The sequence below is a fragment of the Mucor velutinosus genome (genome assembly GCF_035048745.1).
Source record: "Mucor velutinosus strain NIH1002 chromosome Unknown tig00001563, whole genome shotgun sequence".
Taxonomy (NCBI): domain Eukaryota; kingdom Fungi; phylum Mucoromycota; class Mucoromycetes; order Mucorales; family Mucoraceae; genus Mucor; species Mucor velutinosus.
Genome location: NW_027041904.1, coordinates 354,200 through 371,629, shown reverse-complemented (window position 1 = coordinate 371,629; position 17,430 = coordinate 354,200). Strand labels below are relative to the sequence as shown.

General features: G+C 40.8%; 4 protein-coding genes across 4 annotated transcripts; 3 read left to right on the top strand and 1 right to left on the bottom strand.

The window, feature by feature from the left end:
- Positions 1-929: 929 nt before the first annotated feature.
- On the bottom strand, positions 930-2,444 carry ATC70_008714 (uncharacterized protein; the record flags this gene model as incomplete). Its single annotated transcript, XM_064827960.1, has 3 exons — positions 930-1,704; positions 1,762-1,914; positions 1,972-2,444. The coding sequence occupies 3 exons, from the start codon at positions 2,442-2,444 to the stop codon at positions 930-932; spliced, it is 1,401 nt and encodes a 466-aa protein (XP_064685162.1).
- A 4,524-nt stretch (positions 2,445-6,968) lies between these two features.
- ATC70_008713 (uncharacterized protein) lies at positions 6,969-8,126 on the top strand (the record flags this gene model as incomplete). Its single annotated transcript, XM_064827959.1, has 2 exons — positions 6,969-7,595; positions 7,650-8,126. 2 exons carry the CDS (start codon positions 6,969-6,971, stop codon positions 8,124-8,126), a joined length of 1,104 nt encoding a protein of 367 aa, XP_064685161.1.
- Positions 8,127-10,921: 2,795 nt separating this feature from the next.
- Positions 10,922-12,188, top strand: ATC70_008712 (uncharacterized protein; the record flags this gene model as incomplete). Its single annotated transcript, XM_064827958.1, has 4 exons — positions 10,922-11,000; positions 11,060-11,823; positions 11,880-11,947; positions 12,011-12,188. The coding sequence occupies 4 exons, from the start codon at positions 10,922-10,924 to the stop codon at positions 12,186-12,188; spliced, it is 1,089 nt and encodes a 362-aa protein (XP_064685160.1).
- A 3,238-nt stretch (positions 12,189-15,426) lies between these two features.
- On the top strand, positions 15,427-17,024 carry ATC70_008711 (uncharacterized protein; the record flags this gene model as incomplete). Its single annotated transcript, XM_064827957.1, has 5 exons — positions 15,427-15,750; positions 15,805-15,978; positions 16,032-16,131; positions 16,190-16,720; positions 16,786-17,024. The coding sequence occupies 5 exons, from the start codon at positions 15,427-15,429 to the stop codon at positions 17,022-17,024; spliced, it is 1,368 nt and encodes a 455-aa protein (XP_064685159.1).
- Between the last annotated feature and the right edge of the window lie 406 nt (positions 17,025-17,430).

Below are 17,430 nucleotides of genomic sequence, written 5' to 3'. Positions count from 1 at the left end.
AACAGCTCAAATGCACCCAGATCTTGCTGTATTAGGCACATTTTTGACTAGAAAGGGGTGGTGCCAGTATGCTGCTTGCCTGTATATGAAGTAGCTACGTGTATATGGATGTAGAGCATCACACAAGAATGAGGTCTACAGATAATATGAAGAGGTTTCATGTGTAAGTAGAGGATCAAAATGAAAGTAGCAGTACCTTGGTCCTTTAAGTCTTGTATTTAATAGCGCCAGTCCACCGAAATAATTGTAAGATCAACTTCTCCCCTTTCGAGGTTTTGAAAGTGTGTAGGGACAATAAATTTATTATATTATGATGAGTAATATCAAGATCATGTATGTATGGTGTACGTCTGCTTACTCTCTTGGATGTTGTAATGTCAATATATCTTTGCAAAACTCGTAGATGATACTTTGAATATCAACTTTTGTTTTAGATTCTGGCTCTTCCTTTACGCTGGATGCTGGTCTTCAGTCGATAGGATACTTTCTGCTCTACACTATTGATCAATGCTACAAGCAAGGTTTTGGTCTCCTTTTTGTTGGTAAAAGTGAGGTCTGCATCAAATGGATCATGAAGTTGTCGTACCTGTCCAATGGATGGTTGTTCAATGCAAGGTTATACATTAGGTGGAATCGCCAAATTCTGCTGTCAATTCGGTCTTCTTTGGGGTGAGAAAGTTTTTCAAAACACCACAGGCAGGCTTAAGAGCTGTTGTACTCTTTGGTCTTTGATAATAGGCAATATGTCTGACATGGCATTTCTCTTTCCAGTGCCCCGTCAAACCTCACAGTCTTCGATGCTGGATTCACTGAAAAAAAAAAAACATTACATACAGCTTGGTTCATTCGCATTTGACATTGTTATTTACAAATGTATTTTATTGCAGTGATACAATGATATTAGTAACGGATATGATAAGTTAAATAGTCTAGAAAAAGTAAGCAGCAGTTACAATGGCAACCAAGAAGGAAGATGCCTTCAAGGAAGTGGCACCAGATTGTGTAGGTTCAGAGTTGGCAGCAAGGTTGACATTGGTAGTCTCAGCAGAACCAGATGATGAGGCAGCAGATGTAGGAGCGGCAGAAGTAGTAGCAGCAACAACGACACTAGAAGACAAAGGAATGGCAGAGGATGTGGTAGTAGTGTTGGCAGCGGTGGTGTTGCTGATGGCAGGATTAGCCTCTGTGGGATACTGCCAGTTTTGCTCCCAGTAGGGGCTGGAGATGTTCATACATTGCTGGATGGTAACGACATTGAAAGTCTCTTGAAGCTTAGGTAACCAATGCTCGGTCATGTTGACCGTAGAGTTGTTCAATTCATGTTCAAGAATAATATGGCCGTGCTCTTTGTCTTTACCGCTCTTGTAGTTTTCTACCCATTTCGAGAAGTAGCCGTCGACAGTTGAAGGCGAGAGATTTCCTCCTCCCTCTCCAGGCATGTCCCAATCGTTGGTATCCTCATCCCACAAAATAGTTTGGAGACCCATTTGATGGGCAATACCACGAACACGATCATCGACATCACCAAAAGGTGGTCTCCAGCACTTGGTAGTTATACCGGTAGCTTGCTTGATAGCACGAAGAGTCCAGTAAAGCTCAGCAACAACCTTTTCATTGGATTGAGTGGTCATTTGAGGGTGAGACCAAGTGTGAACGCAAAGAACATGGCCATTGTTGAGAGCTCTCTTGGCAGCTTCAGGGTAACTTTATATAATAGGTAGTGTTAGTATCACTTGATAGTAATTGGCATTAAAGACTTACGTTGCAACATTGGAGCCAATGTAAAAGAGAGTGGCCTTTTGATCGTTGGTCTTGGCCAAAAAGTTGTAGAGCTCAGGTTCAGCCCACTTGTCAAGATTCTTTTCACCAGCAAGGTTGTAAGGTCCATCATCGTAATTGAGACCCCAATCACCACTAGAATACGCATTAGTTAGCTCATTGTCACATAATCCATCAATCGAATAGACTTACACATTGGGACAGTAAGAGATATCTTCGGGTAAAAAGCTTGCTTTTGGCTTTACGCAATTTGTGCTGGACCACCAACAGTATTCATCCTTAGAATCATCATAGCCAGACATGTCAATGTCACCAGCAGCAGTAGTTTTACGAACAGGCGCCTTGGGAACCTTGCTCCAGTCAATAGCAGCAATGACAGCCTTGATCTCGGGATGAGTAGTGCTAGGTGAAGTCCAGGGCTCAGGGTACTCTGACAGATTCAATGTTTCTTGAGATAAGGTGCTGCTAGTGTTCAATTGGCCAGTGGGATAACCTGAATTGACTCCTTGAGGAGTGGGGAAATTAGGCAACCAAGTAGGTGATTCAACAGCCAAAACGCTAGCTGTGGTGGAGGTGGCCTTCTTGGTGGAAGATGATGTGGTAGTGGCAGCAGATACAAATGTACCTGTTGCAAGGAGCAATGCACCAAATCCTGTAATATACATATTGAAGATTAAGAATATGAAAGGAAAGGATACTGTAGCTTTTAGAGAGCTTTTTTTATATACAAATTGACTCAAGATCGGGAAACACGGACCCTTAAACTAGATGTCTATTTTAAAGCGCATGTCTATTGGCCTTGTTTAGTCAAATGTAATACCTGGTTTTCAGAAATCATGTATAAATTTGTTGGATACTCCGTTTTATATAGACATGGTGACTCAAGCGGACTGAAAGACCTTACAATGTGAGATTCTGCATCTTGGTAATGTGAATTCTGCCTTGTACACAACCAATTTGTATGATATGAACACCAAGTGTCCTTTAAAGAATAATTTGTATGATAATGGGTAACAAAACCATCTATTTTAAGAAATACATCGCGAGGTCTTGGAGCGTATTATTGGCTGAATTTCACTTTTATTTAACAGTTACCAGGACAAACAAAGGACGTGTATCATCAGAACTGTGTACTACAAAAGCTAATAAAAGAACCTTCTTTATACGTAATATAGTTGAGCCGTGGGTTTGTTGCTCATGTTGAAATGATTTGAATCGACGATTTGAGCTAAAAGCAATAGTCATCACCACGTTATTCAGTAGTACACAGAATGGTAGAAGTATTTCACCGCCAATAGCTACTAGACGATTCGCGATGACTATGATAAAGGATTGTCGAGATCAAACTAAGGAGGAGGTAGATTGGTTTCAAGCATTTTTAATGAACAGCCGAATCCATTCAATGGGTGGTTTTTTAAAGGCTTCAAACATAATCATGACAGAATATCTATTTTTAAAACTGGCTACCCAAGCAAATTTACTTTTGGGTGATGAGCCCATCTCGTAAATGCTCGGGCAATAAACGACGATAGGAAAAACGAATGCCCATCATCTGCAAACATGGCAATGTTATGTCGTCTTTACATCGCATGGCATAAGCTGCTTGGAATGAACATTCATAGCGCATTCAATTTGCAGTCTATTGAAAAATCAGGGCTTATCCTACCGAAACTTGATTCACATGCTAATGCCCTCCGCAGCTTGCAATGAGCGAGTCTAAAGCAATAGACACATGCTATTTTTTGCAAACCCGGGCATTGCAAACGCCCACGTCATGCGTATCGTATGTAAAGCCAAGAACAGCACAGCAGGTACTAATGAATTCAGAGTATCAATTTCACTCAAGCTAATACACAGGATGAAACAAAGACGAGACAACTTGGTCTCTAACAGAAAAACAATGCTACAATCAGTTTGAAAAGGAATGGGCTCTCTTTTCCTTGTGTTTTTTCTCTAATTAAACTTGAGAGAAGCCGAGGCGAGTTTGATCTGGGCTTGTTGGGAACGATGTCTATTTTGATGTCAACCTGGTTGATTGCCTTGTTTGTCAACATAGATTATGAAAGCATTTGCAGCTTACATTTGATTTGCATGTCAATGCGAACTTACCGTTCAACATGTTCGACAAACAACAGCAATGGCTGAGATAACACTATGTTATCTTGGCAATTTTGAGAGCATAATTGTCTCCTCACGCAGAGATCGGCGCGCTCTTCCAAGCTGTCGATGATGATATTTCCTGGTAATGAGACCATTTCCCTCACCAGACGATTTCGAGCCTTAAGGTTCACATTGTCAAGAGCTGCTGAGGCGTCTGATCAAGAGATGCGCGCCGAGCAAGTGGCTCATCTATTGATGGCATCCTAAAGCAGCTCGGCATCAATGTCGACTTGCTGATCTTGGAGGCCCCTGAGCCAATGCACAAAATCGATTGTGTGCATCTCATGAAGGACCGTCTGAAATCGGTAAAAGCGATTGAAGAAGAGTGTATCACTAATGAAACTGGTTTTTTCAAAGACAAACATTCTCATTTGGCTCTGGAGACATTGTGCTGCGCAAAAGAGCTAAATTTGTTAAAATTGTACAAATTCTAGTTGAATATTGCTAAATAAAGAATGGAATTCAGTGGTTACACTGCGTGAGACTAACGCAATTGCTGGTGATACCATATTATACAATGTGATTCATACAGTCCGACTGGTAAATTTTGTCGGTCAAGTTTAAATAAAACTTAATCATAGGAAACGATGCAGCAAAGTAGGTGTAATTCATAGTGCTTAACCATGTTTCAATTAATAGAATCAAAAAATATCTAATAAGCGGCTTTAAAAATTCCAGTTAGCGGATTTCTGAAATCCAAGCAGCAGACTTCAATTGCCAAAAAGCGTTTCTATCAACCTTTCATAATATATCAAACATAAGCAATACACACACACTCTTGAGTCACCAAATTGCAGGCTTCAGTGACACGACTGGATGGGTTTTCTTCTTCCATGAGGTTAATTCGGCACACTTCGCTCTTCACAATAGCCCAAATTGCTCTAATGAATTTAGTTTCAGGGAATAGAGCGGCAGGTATAAAGGACAAACGTTGGCAGCATAATACACATCTTCCAAGTTCAATGCATCTGATTTCAGCTGCTACCTTTTCTATTTAACGGCAGCAAAAAGTTTTTTTTTTTTTTTTTGTATTAAAGTGTATCTTTATTAGCTTTAAAATTTAAGGTCTATAGAGTAATTACAGGCAAGGCCAAGGTGCCAGCTTGAACACTTGCCTAGGAAAGAGAAGAAAAGAGTGTACCATGGTCTTGACAGATCATATTGATAGCAGCAGAAGCTATCCAAGGCTCCTCGTCTATGGCGCATCGCCAATGCCACAAACAAAACACTCCTGATGATACAGAACCAAATGAACAAGTATCTCACAAAAAAGCGCCCGAAAAGCAAAACGCACCTGCTGAAGCAAACACAAATAAACACTCACCCCAAAGCCCGGACGTTTTTGCGTCTAATCACTATCTCTCGGGTAGATAAAGACACATGTTGAAAATATGAATTATTCATCACTGTTAATATATCAATGGCAAGCAATTAGATTAATTTGCTTGTTTGTTTAATATGGTAAATACCTGGTAATCTCACAATGTCTATCACTATATTCTTGGCAATACTTTTATACACATCGCGATCCGCGGCTGAGCGATCTCCAATTACCTTAATTCTTATTAGGTTGAGGGATTCTGAATATACTTACAGAGGTGCTATTCGTCTATTTGACCTCATGATTTGGTAATAAGCAGCAAATAGTTTTAGGCGAGGCAGCTTTTTCTTTATTTACCAGGTATTCTTGTGATTACATCAATCAGAAATGATAAAAGCTTTTGCGTTAAGGCTGTGATGTTCAGTAACGTGATATTTAGTTTGTAGTCATCAAATAGTTATCAATTGGGTTTTACACAGGGAAGCTTATTCTCACAACCCCTCCTGTTACTATAGCAATAGGTCACTGCTTCACTTCCTAATATTGCGTGAGGGCCGTAATCGACTTGCAACTATGGATCTGACTCTTCTACGATGCTTTACGTCTGAATACGGAAGCAGCTGACCATATACAGAAGCACAGTATACTAGTATCACCTGGAATTCCTCGAGAACATGCAAAACACAGTGAAGTCTGGATGAATTGGAGTCGTGTTTTCTCGTGCTAGAGACCGTTTCAGACCGCCAAAATAGCACCAAACAGTTTCTCTCATCCAGCAGTTATTTATCTACACCTTTGCTCAACTTTTTTGAGATCACCAAAAATCGCCTTCAGACCATGAGGTATCCCTCATGGTTTTCATCGAAAATCAAACGATCGCGTTTTTGGCCTCAAAATTGAAGACTTTCACTATGACATGTATCAAATCAAAATTTTTCTCTCTCTTCAGGGCAGCCCCTGAAATCATTTTTATCAAATCTTCATATGCAAAATCTCGATATTTTTACCATAATTCCTATTTCATACTTTTATACAGTGCTCAGTAAGCTTATTCAAAACACTTTTTGTAATTAGCACCATTAGATGCGCCTTGAAAAGTATTACTAGAAAGCTTAAGGGAGTTTGGGAAGGCAGTTACGACTTATATAGTCTAATATTGCGAAACAGTTTTTAAAAAAAAACAAAATCAAGTCGAATTTAGCATATTCTCGAAAATTTTCCGTTCAGCAGCCAGCCAATGAAGTTCGGTCAAATTTTCTTTTTTGGAAGGTGCAGCTTCAGGTACAATTTTGAAGGCAAAATTCATGCCTATTACGCCATTTGTATTGGATATGATTGAAAGACCAAATGATCACTGAAGCCTGGATATTGCACCCATGAATGTGAGTATTTTTGATGCTCGTTGTCCAGATGTTGATATTGAAACCGTCGCTTTTAATCTTTCAATGGCCAACAATTACTGATAGGCTTCATTCAACAATTATACGCTGCAAACGATAATCTTAGTGGTAAAGAATGCGGGCCATGATGCATTATGTTCCTGCTTGATTAGTAAGAAAAGAGCTGTCTTGCTTACAAATTGAACAATGGATGTCTAGCACTAATCCGTGGTTTTTTGCTCTTATGATCAGCTGACCAAATGCGCAATACCATGGTATATATTCGAATTGTTGAGGATACATGATTCAATATACTTGTTAAACTCAAAATGAGCACTTCTCAAGCACTATTCTCACCTATTAAAGTTGGTGCCAACACCCTCAAACATCGTGTCGTTCTTGCGCCATTAACACGTCTCCGAGCCACCACAGAGGCTGTACCCACTGATCTACAAGCCGAATATTACAAACAGCGTGCATCTGAAGGGGGCCTTTTAATCGCTGAGGGCACGGCCATCTCGTCTGTTGCGCGTGCTTGGCTTCAAGCCCCAGGAATATACAACAAGGAGCAGGTGGAGGGCTGGAAGAAGGTGACATCCAGTGTTCATGCCAAGGGTGCTGTCATTTTCTTGCAGTTATTCCACAGTGGCAGAGTTGGATCAAAGCATCTCAATCCCCATCAGGAACAAGTTGTAGGCCCTTCTGCAATCCCTTCTCCTGGTAAAAACTTGCATGGTATCGATTATGAAGTTCCTCATGCACTCACCGTAGACGAGATCAAGGCCATCAAGATTGATTTTGTTCAAGCGGCTAAAAACGCTATTGAAGCTGGTTTTGATGGAGTAGAAATTCATTGTGCAAATGGCTATCTTCTTGATCAGTTCATCAACTCTTCAAGCAATCAACGCACAGACATTTATGGCGGATCCTTTGAAAACAGAGCTCGCTTTCCATTGGTGAGTTAGATACATCTCTAGCTTGATGACACGCAAATTCAAATTGCTCTGCAGGAAGTAGTAGATGCTGTCGTTGAAGCTGTTGCTGTGGAACGCACTGCTGTGCGTTTCTCTCCTGGTAGTGATTTCCAGGGTATGGTCGATGACAACGTCGAAAGAACTTGGGGCTACTTGACCTCAGAGTTACAAAAGAACCATCCTAATCTGGCATACCTGCACATGATTGAATGTCGATCCAGCATCTTTACCGATATTCAAGTAGGTTTAGCCGATACTCTCGAGCCTTATCGTAAACTTTTCAAAGGCCCTTTTATTACTGCTGGTGGCCTTTCTTCTTCTAAAAAATTTGCCGAGGAAATTGCTGAAAAGACTGGTGATTTGATTGCTTATGGTCGTGCCTTTATTGCTAATCCTGATCTCCCTGAACGTCTCCGTAATGGTTGGGAGTTGAACCCTTATGATAGAGATACTTTCTACACCAATGAAGCTGATGGCTATACCGACTATCCCTTTTACAATGAAAAGAAATGAATTGGATCTCAACCCAAGACATGTGCTACACCAAAACACATTGTGAGGTATCCGAATGCATCTCCAATACTACAGTGACTCAGTTCTTGGAGATTTTAATCAGATATGGTTTACAAATTTGGAAAAATAAAGCTTTTATTGCCATTGTTCAGGATATATCTTGATTGATGCAAAGTTGCAGAGACAAAGACTGGTAGAGCCTTGCTATCCATAACACCCAATTGATAAACAATCTCAAAAGACGTTGAAAAAAATAGCCTTTGATATTACAGCACTAGTTGGTTGCAGAAATACTCGCAGAAAATGTAATGAGACATGTAACTGCCTATGTTTCAATGTCAAGCGGCTCCTCTCAAATCATTGGAACTCATACTTTCAATATCGTTTGGTATAAATGCCCCTTGAGCATATATCAAAAACTTCAAATATTATACAATGTCTTAACTAGCTAACATAAAAGCCAGATGTTGTGTACAAATATGTATTATTAAGCATTTGGAATGGAACTAGAGTCTGGATTCTGCTTTGAAATGAATGTCAGATGTAGCTGTGGTACAAAATGTTGGCGGATCAAGTATACATGGCATAAAGACCTTTGCATTGTATTTTAATCAATACATGATTTTTGTATTTCTCATTCAATTCACACCATTGTAAACACTGGCATAGGTCTCGTATAGGTCCAAAATGTGGCTTTTTTATGGCGTCACTGGCAAAGAAAAGAACGTCTTGCCCGTTACTTGTTTTTTTTTGGCTGTTCAAAAAGTATAAATAGAGGTCCAAAGTTCGTCCCAACTCGAATCTTTTTCTTTTTTTTTTCTTTATCCGCTCGAGTTTACCTATTAGAGGATATAAGTAAATGCTCTCACTGGAAGTGTGTATCCACCACCGATTAAGTTCGGGGGATAGGCAATCCACCTTCTGGAAGCACTCGAATTTACTCGAGGCCTCTTGCCTGATGCCCTCGGGTGTTGGGTCTAGTGGGGTTCCGCTTGCGGATGGGTTTCAATTCCCTGCCTTCGGGCCAAAAGATGCAATATAAATGAAAAACTCGATTCAATCAAACAAAGAGGCATAGAAGGCTGGTATTTTATATGCACACAGTTGCTTCACGTCACAGTCGTTCATTAAATTCTTATTTACACAGAGATAAATTTTAGGTATCATAGCACACATGAATGGAGGTAAAGCTCTAACGAGTTTAGTAACAATCATCATGGGAGGCTTCTTGATGACCACTCAGATCTTGAAAACAATCAGATTCGCATCCACAGGGTAGTGGATTTGAATGAAGGATTCACTTACATTTTCACAGAGGTCTCTTTCATAGTTAGGTGTGTTTAAATGCAATTGGGATTTACAGTCGGGAAGCACTGCTTACTTTGTTTGAGATTGACATTCTGTTTGGACTGTACAGCAATCATCTATCAATTGCTGAGCATTATTCAAGAAGGACATTTATTGAACAGCTTGACCAATTTATGCGTATCATGCCAGGAATGCTTTCAAAGGTTGTAGTGCCGTGGAGAGAGTAGCTGATTTCTGAATTGTCTGATTTTGAGCTGATACAGCTACAGCAATGCTGATATGGCGACTGAAACTAAATACACACACTGGAATCAGACATGTACCAGTGATGCACTATGCAAGTACCATTGTTCTCTCGAGAGAATCAGCACCATCCAGATCCAACAGATTGATCCAACAGCTCTTTGAGACAACTGATCCAAGGTGATGCCATGGGTAGTTTTGCGTGCGGCTGTTACTGAAGTTTAATTTGACACATCAATATGCATCCTGCGCCTTAGGTCTCCAAACAGTGCATGTGTTTTTTTTACAGAGATGTGGTATGTCCGGATATAGCGTGCTGCTACCACTAGCTTGATCAAGCACATAGAGATCCACATAAGTGATCATCATACGAGACCAAATGAGATGGCATTGGTTATAAATAGTAAATGGATGGCGGCCATCACCACAGATGTGATCCTCATGTGCCTCCTAAATGAAGCCCCAAAAGTGGGAAATGCTCCAATTTAACAAGTGTGATGATGGGATCCAAACAATAAACACAATAAGCTGACTTGATAATGATGATATGTCAAACCAAGCAATGTTTCACAATAATGCGACGATGTTTTTACATGTCCGTCGTGATCTCAGGAACACAATACAGACAATGTATGATAGGATACAAGAGCCGAATGTATTGTGTTTGTGTGAGAGCGTGTCCACCAGTGTCGCGCCACTTTTTCGACATTTCCCATTCAATGTAGGTTTTGGATTTGAGTGGGGGAGGGCCTTTTTATTAGCGTTTGGCGTACTCGAATGATACCATGCTTCTTGGGTTCTTATTGTATTCGCATCTTATCAGCTTGAAAACGGACATTCATACAGAAATTCAGGTTTTTGTTTAACAGGGCATTGTCGAGACATATCGCTACAATATCCCCTTTTTCGTGGATAGCTCTTCTTTTTCCCGAGTTTTGCTGCAACAAGCTTGGAACGGGGGGTCTTTCTATGGTCCCTGGTTGCATGACTATCTGCCATTATTTTTTATTGTAGCAATATCCAGTCTCTATTGTTGTATGGAAAGATCAATGGAAAATGAGTAAATCCAAAGCCAGATCTGATTCAAAAAGGTGATTCCCTTTTAAACTCTATTTCAATTGATCAGGCTGAGCTATATAAATGGCTTCATTATCAACAGTTTCTCTTTCGTTTCAACTATTTTTCAACAAAAAGGATCCAATTTATCTTGCTTCAACGCTATAAATCCACAGACTCGTATCAGAATGAACATGCATCACATCTTGGCATCACCGGAATCAAGCGCCATTGAGTTGGCTCCTATCAATGAAATGACATATTCTTGTAAGTTGACTGTCATGCTGCACTAGTCATAACTGCACATATTAAACGCCAATGTATAGCCAACAAGCCAGCAAGTCCCAATCATCCTCCTGCGTTTCTTGAACCTGCTCCAATCATTGAAAATTACCGCTGTAATGGCACATCTGTACCTCGCATCTTTTCTGCATTCAGTGCGAATCTGAAAGATGTTCCTTCGCTGGTGCCTTCCTCAGCATCTTCCATCTCTTCTGATGCATCGAATCCTCCCTCCCCTCTTTCCAATGTAAATAGCTTCCAACAACATACTTACAATGATAACACTCCCCAAATACCCTGTCGTCATGCCTCTTTATTACAAACCATTCAACCAAAGCCTAATTGCCCTAGCATATGCCCTGTCGCTCATTCATCTTCTCCGGCCTCCAACTGGTCAAGAAACAGCAATCATGCCATGGTAGATGCCTCGGGGTTACCTTTATCTCCCACTATGATGGCTGCTTCTGCTGCCGCCAATGCTGCTTCTGCTCAAAACCATACTGGCTCTATTGTAGAGAGCACATTCCTCAACTCTCTTAGTTTATCTTCTGATGATGACAATGCGGGAAAGAGACAGCGCCTCAACGATGAAGATAGCAATGTCATGGGTCAAGCTCGTGCCACTGCCACTGCTGCTGCTGCTGCTCCTTCATCAGTCCCTGCCAACCCTACTTCAAGTGAGTCATCATTTGCTCGCGTGTCATTCATGGTACACGGCGTCAAACGCACATGCCCCATGGGTGCTGATCAGCGAATGTTCCTGACCAAGAACGCTCATATCAAGCGTCCTCGTAACGCATGGATCCACGTAAGTTTATAAGCACATGTTATTGCACTGATCCTATACTCACAAGATATGATTAGTTTCGTTGTCATTACGGTCAAGCCTTGAAATCGCAAGACCCAACACTTCGCGCAGAAGAAATTTCCAAGTAGGTTTTGATGACCTGATTTTCCTGTTTTACCTTTTTACCAATCAATTCTATCCTCATTAGACGTGCCTCTCGTCGTTGGGCTCGCTTGTCTGAAAATGAAAAAAAGCCATGGCACGATTTAGCCGAGCAAGATAAACAAGCCCATAAAGCAGCCTTCCCTGAATACAGATACTGTCCAAGAAGATCCAATACTGCTGCTATGATTGCTAGTCAGAATGCTGTAAAGAATCAACAGTAACAACAACAGTAACAATAGCAAGACCAAGTCGCATACAAATTCATTTCTTGGCTATTTAAGCTCTAGCTGGGCTTCTGCATCTTCCGTTTCTCGCACCCGACCCTCCTCTCTTTATCCCCCTCCCTTTTCCACCCCCATTGTTATCATCATGGTGTCATAATTCTGACCATCATTTAGCTCCAAAACTTGTTTTGATACGGCATCTACGTATTTGTATACCAGAATCATTTGAATAAATGTATATCGCATGTTCGTCAAATCCACTACTTTTCTGTGAAACGTGCCTGCCATTGTGCGTTGTTTAATAAAGTTCTGAAAAGAACGATAAGAGAGTCGAATGATCTTCAGTACGAACTCCATCAATGGCCCTCTTATTTCTTCATTACAAATTTGGGAATTTCGAATTAATTTGAAGGTCGGTGATGACAATAAAGGGACGGTAGAGGAAACATGAGAGGAAAACAAGGTTAGTCGATTGATTCAAGTGATTATCCTTGTAATTTGAGCAGCTTATCCTTCAGTGTGCAAAAGCGGAGGAATCATTCAATAGGTCAAGCACAGCGATAACTCTGCTAGTTATGTTATGGCGAGTTTTATATCAACCGGCCTTGCTGTGTCTTTGGAAGGGATTTGTTAAACAACAATAAAATGTAGGGCTTTCTGATGCAACTTGCGAGGGAAATGATCTATTGCTGAGAAAAAAAAAGTACTCTGTTGTTTGTTTAGGGGCTTCCAGACTAGCTTGGGTTGCCGGCACCAACAGAGACTAGAGAAGGGTCTTGTATGCTTGGTTTTCTTGTAAGCTTCAGTTGCAGAGTAGGTTGTGTAGTATGATTATGGTGGAAAAAGTTTCGTAGCGGGAGAAAAAGTGCTAAGGCTCCTAAATGCGTTTTGGGCATGCTGACAGACAAAAAATGCGAGAATCTCTTCAATCGACCAATTAACCGGATACTTCATTTGCTATGTTATACAAAGGTTGTAGGAACTCCATTCTATACTAGTTCCTGATTGCTGAAGGAAGGTTGACTTGTTGAACGATGTATAATTCGTAATAAAGGATCTCGTATTGTCTTTCAATAAGATTCTTAGTTTTAGTGTCTAGCCATTTCTATACGTCCCTTTTCAAATGTCTGTAGAAATCTTTATTACTATGCGTGTTTATGCTTCAGATGGCTCTCTACCTTTTGCTTCGTTTGGGTGAGAACCAACCTGTGCAGCCGATTGCCCTTGCATAGCTTATCAAAATACTGCTACTTTTACTTTGATCCTCCAATTACACATGAAAACCTTTCATAATATCTGTGGATCTGATTCTTATGTGATGCTCTACATCCATATATACGTAGCTACTTCATCTACGGGCAAGCAGCATACTGATATTTCCCCTCTTTAGTCCTTAGTGTCCCTAATACAGCAAAAACTGAGTGCGTTTGAGGTGCGTTTTCTTGCGTTCAAGGCCGTTTTAGATTGTCAGAATAACACCAAACACCTGCTCTCATCTGGCAGTTACTTGCTGATACCTTTGCTCAATTTCTTGGGGACCAAAAAGCAAGAGGTACCCCTCATGGCTTTCATCGAAAATCAAAGGATCGCGTTTTTCACCTTGATAACGAAGACTTTTACTATGGTATATCTTGAATCAAAATGCTTCTCTCGATCCAAAGCAACCCCTGAAATCATCTTTGTGGAACCTTGATATGGAAAATCTCGACATTTTTTCGTAGGGGAGGCGAGCTCCAGGTTTATTTAAAGCCCTTTAAATGTCATACTGAGGGAAAGAAAAGACTGTTGGTGGACCCAATGTCTGCAATGACAGGGAATAAGATATATAATGAACCAAGTTGGGAAAGAAACCTACTACTAATCAGGTGCGACACCTAGAGCAAATACAATTATGCGAATCATCAAAATATTGATAGTTGGATAAGAGCACAAAACACCAAACGAGGACATCAGTACTACGTCAAAAATTCAAACAACTTGCGTTCGCCAGGATTCGAACCGGAATCCTCCAGTTGGCATGCTGGAGTTCTACCACTTCGTCCTACCACCAGGGGCAGGTATTAGGGAGCATCGTATGATCATCATGTTTTACATAATCGAATCTAGCAAAATAGATGAATCGAGTCGAAAAACTATCAAAATTTGTCCAATCTTGAACAGACTGAGAGTTTGAGTTGAAATTAATTTTGGCTTGTTGGGCAGGCTGGCAAACTCACTGCCCTTTTAACCGTGAATGCAATAATAATAGACGCTTTTGAAGCCAATGGAAAGTAGGTAGCAGATCACATAGCACTATTGCTAGCCATGCTATTCTTCTTGCATTCCATGTTTGATAACGTCAGTCTATCAAAATACTTGTTAGATCAACTTCTTTCTTTCTTGAGGCTTTGAAAGTGTCTAGGGACTATACATTTATTATATTATGCTATTTATACCTTTCTAAGCTTGGATACAACGAAACTGAACTCTTGCCGTTCGTTTGAGCCAAAAAACAGCATATAAAAAAGTAGCGTTTTGGGGGGGGGAGGTTTAGATTCGGTAAAAGGCTTATTTCACCCGTCATTATGAATATAGCAAGAATTACAAAATGGATGCTATACATCTCTGTATGATAGTAACGTTAGTCGTTTTTGCATTCAGAATAGTCCAGCCAGAGTAGTCAGTATGCAAAAAAAAAAATTACACTGACAGGAAATGCTTGACATGGCAAAACGACCTTTAGCTTTATGTTTCCAATGTTGCAAGTATGTATACATGCATCACTTTTAAAGACGTTTTATTTGAAATAAAAACATGCTGGTGTAGAGCCATTTCTTACACAGAACAAGCTTAGTATTGAACCTGATCTTCATCGTATAAAAAGACTGTTAAAAGAGCAAAAGCAGGTGGGTATTTGATTTCCCCTTGTTTGTAGAGACACACAAAAAGCAGGCTGAATATACACAATGCTATAGAGGCAACTGAGCCGTTCAGCTGTGTGGCTGAACAGAAATAGAGATTCAACGACCAAAAATAAGCCTTTTCTCCATTTTGGTATATTTACTGTTGATTTATCGTCTAAAAAAAGATATTTTGAACTAGTGACACAATGTGCTATGATATCTTGTCTACTGCATACACACACTGCGGTATCGTTGAGTGTGTAACGATACGTCTTATCAATCATCATTTTGTATATAAAAAGAGATGTGATTTTGTGTTTTCCTGCTTCTTCATCTGCTCTATACAACTCAAAATGGTCAATTCTCTATCTGTTCAATCTACAGTGGCATTAGTGATGGCTGTTGCCTCCATCTCTGCCAATGCTCAAAATACCACTTCAACATCCACTTCTACTTCAAGCGGTGTTCCTGCTCAAGTTTCACCTGCATGGCTCTCTGATATCACACCTATCGCTGGTAATGTCAAGGCATATCCTTCAGGCACAAATGCTTCCATTCCTACTGGTCCTTTATCTACTGTCAACTTCTCCACTACGGCCTATCCCGAAGGCTGGAAGTCCCCGTCAACGACATCTGCTGAAGTGCAAGCCGTCATCAAAGCTCTTGACTGGTCAAAGGTAAGGCATCAGTCTTTCTGCTTGAAAGATGCATGTGTCTAACATTTCTATTAGGTTCCTTCAAGCGCTGTTCGCAAGGCTGATTCCAAAGGCGATCTCACCATGACTGGCTACGATGCTTCGACTGACCCTGATTGCTGGTGGAGTGCAACTGGTTGTGTCAAATCAAAGAATCCCTCTGTTCCTGCTGATGCTGCAGCATGTCCTCAAGTTGGAGACTGGGGTTTGGTAATTAGCTTCAGCTGATAGTATCCATTCAATTAAGTTAACTTTTTTAATAGACCTACGATGACGGGCCTCTTACTGCTGAAGCTGGTGAATGGGCAGAACCCAATCTCTATGATTTCCTGGCCAAGGAAAACCAAAAGGCTGGTTTGTTCTGTATGTATTACTGAAGGAGACACTCTATAATACCAATTGACTAATGCATTTCTCTCAGATATTGGCTCCAACGTCATTGCTGCTCCTGCTGCTGCTCAAAGAGCGTTAGCTGATGGCCATACTCTCTGTGTTCACACATGGTCTCATCCTGCCATGACATCTCAGTCCAATGAAGCTGTAGTTGCAGAGCTGTACTGGACCATGAGAGCCATTAAAGAGGTTACTGGTGTCACTACTAAATGCTGGAGACCCCCCTATGGTGATGTCGATGATCGAGTGCGTGCCATCGCATGGCAAATGGGTCTGACCACTGTGTTGTGGGATCTCGACACAAATGACTGGAACATGCCAGGTGATGGTGGAGGAAACCTCTCCCCTTCGACTGTTGATGGTTACTTCGAATCCTGGATTGCTGCACGCAAGAACGGCACTGACAAGACCGGACACATTGTTCTTCAACACGAATTAAACAATGCTACTGTGTCTATGGCCGAGAAATGGCTCCCTCAAGTCAAGGAAGCTTTCAATGTTGTCCCTTGGAATCAATGCTTCAACGTTTCACACCCTTACTGGGAAACATCTTTCACATGTAAGTTTTCTTTAGCTTCTAATGATTTAAATGGACCAGCACTCATGATCCCATCTTTCTCATAGATCCTACAGCCGAAAATCCCAACCCTACTGCCAACACAACAACGACTGCATCATCCTCTGCTGCCGTCACTGCTCCTTCTACTAGCACAGTAGCCTCCTCAAAGCCATCCCCTTCAAGCAGCGGATCCTCAGCCGCTGCAATTGCTGCTGCAGCCAGCGCAGGAACTCGTAACACTGTTACTATTACATCAGTTCTTGGCATGGTTGTCATTGCTGCTGCTGCTGCTTACACTTTCTAATTTACACATCATTATTTATATTTTTTTTTATATACTTTTATAATAAAATCATCATTGTATACTATCCAAGACACACACAAAAAAAATGGGGTCAATCATGTAACCTTCCACACAATATTAGAAAACGGGGTTCAGGGCATAAACGATTAGATGTAAAACACGATGAGTTTTAAGCCAATGCTGATCAGATCATTCATTTCAAGAGGAACTCGGCCAATTCTCCCTCATTATTTGTTGTTGTAAAAATAAACAAAATGTGCCTACTTGTTGTATGTCAAATGTCTTGTTTACATGGAGGGAATCAGGGGAACATTTGCCCCAATTCAAGAGTACTCACGCGAATACAGTTTGCATGTCGTGCAACTGCGACTGTACCACACTACCTTAAAATACAGAAAATAGATAA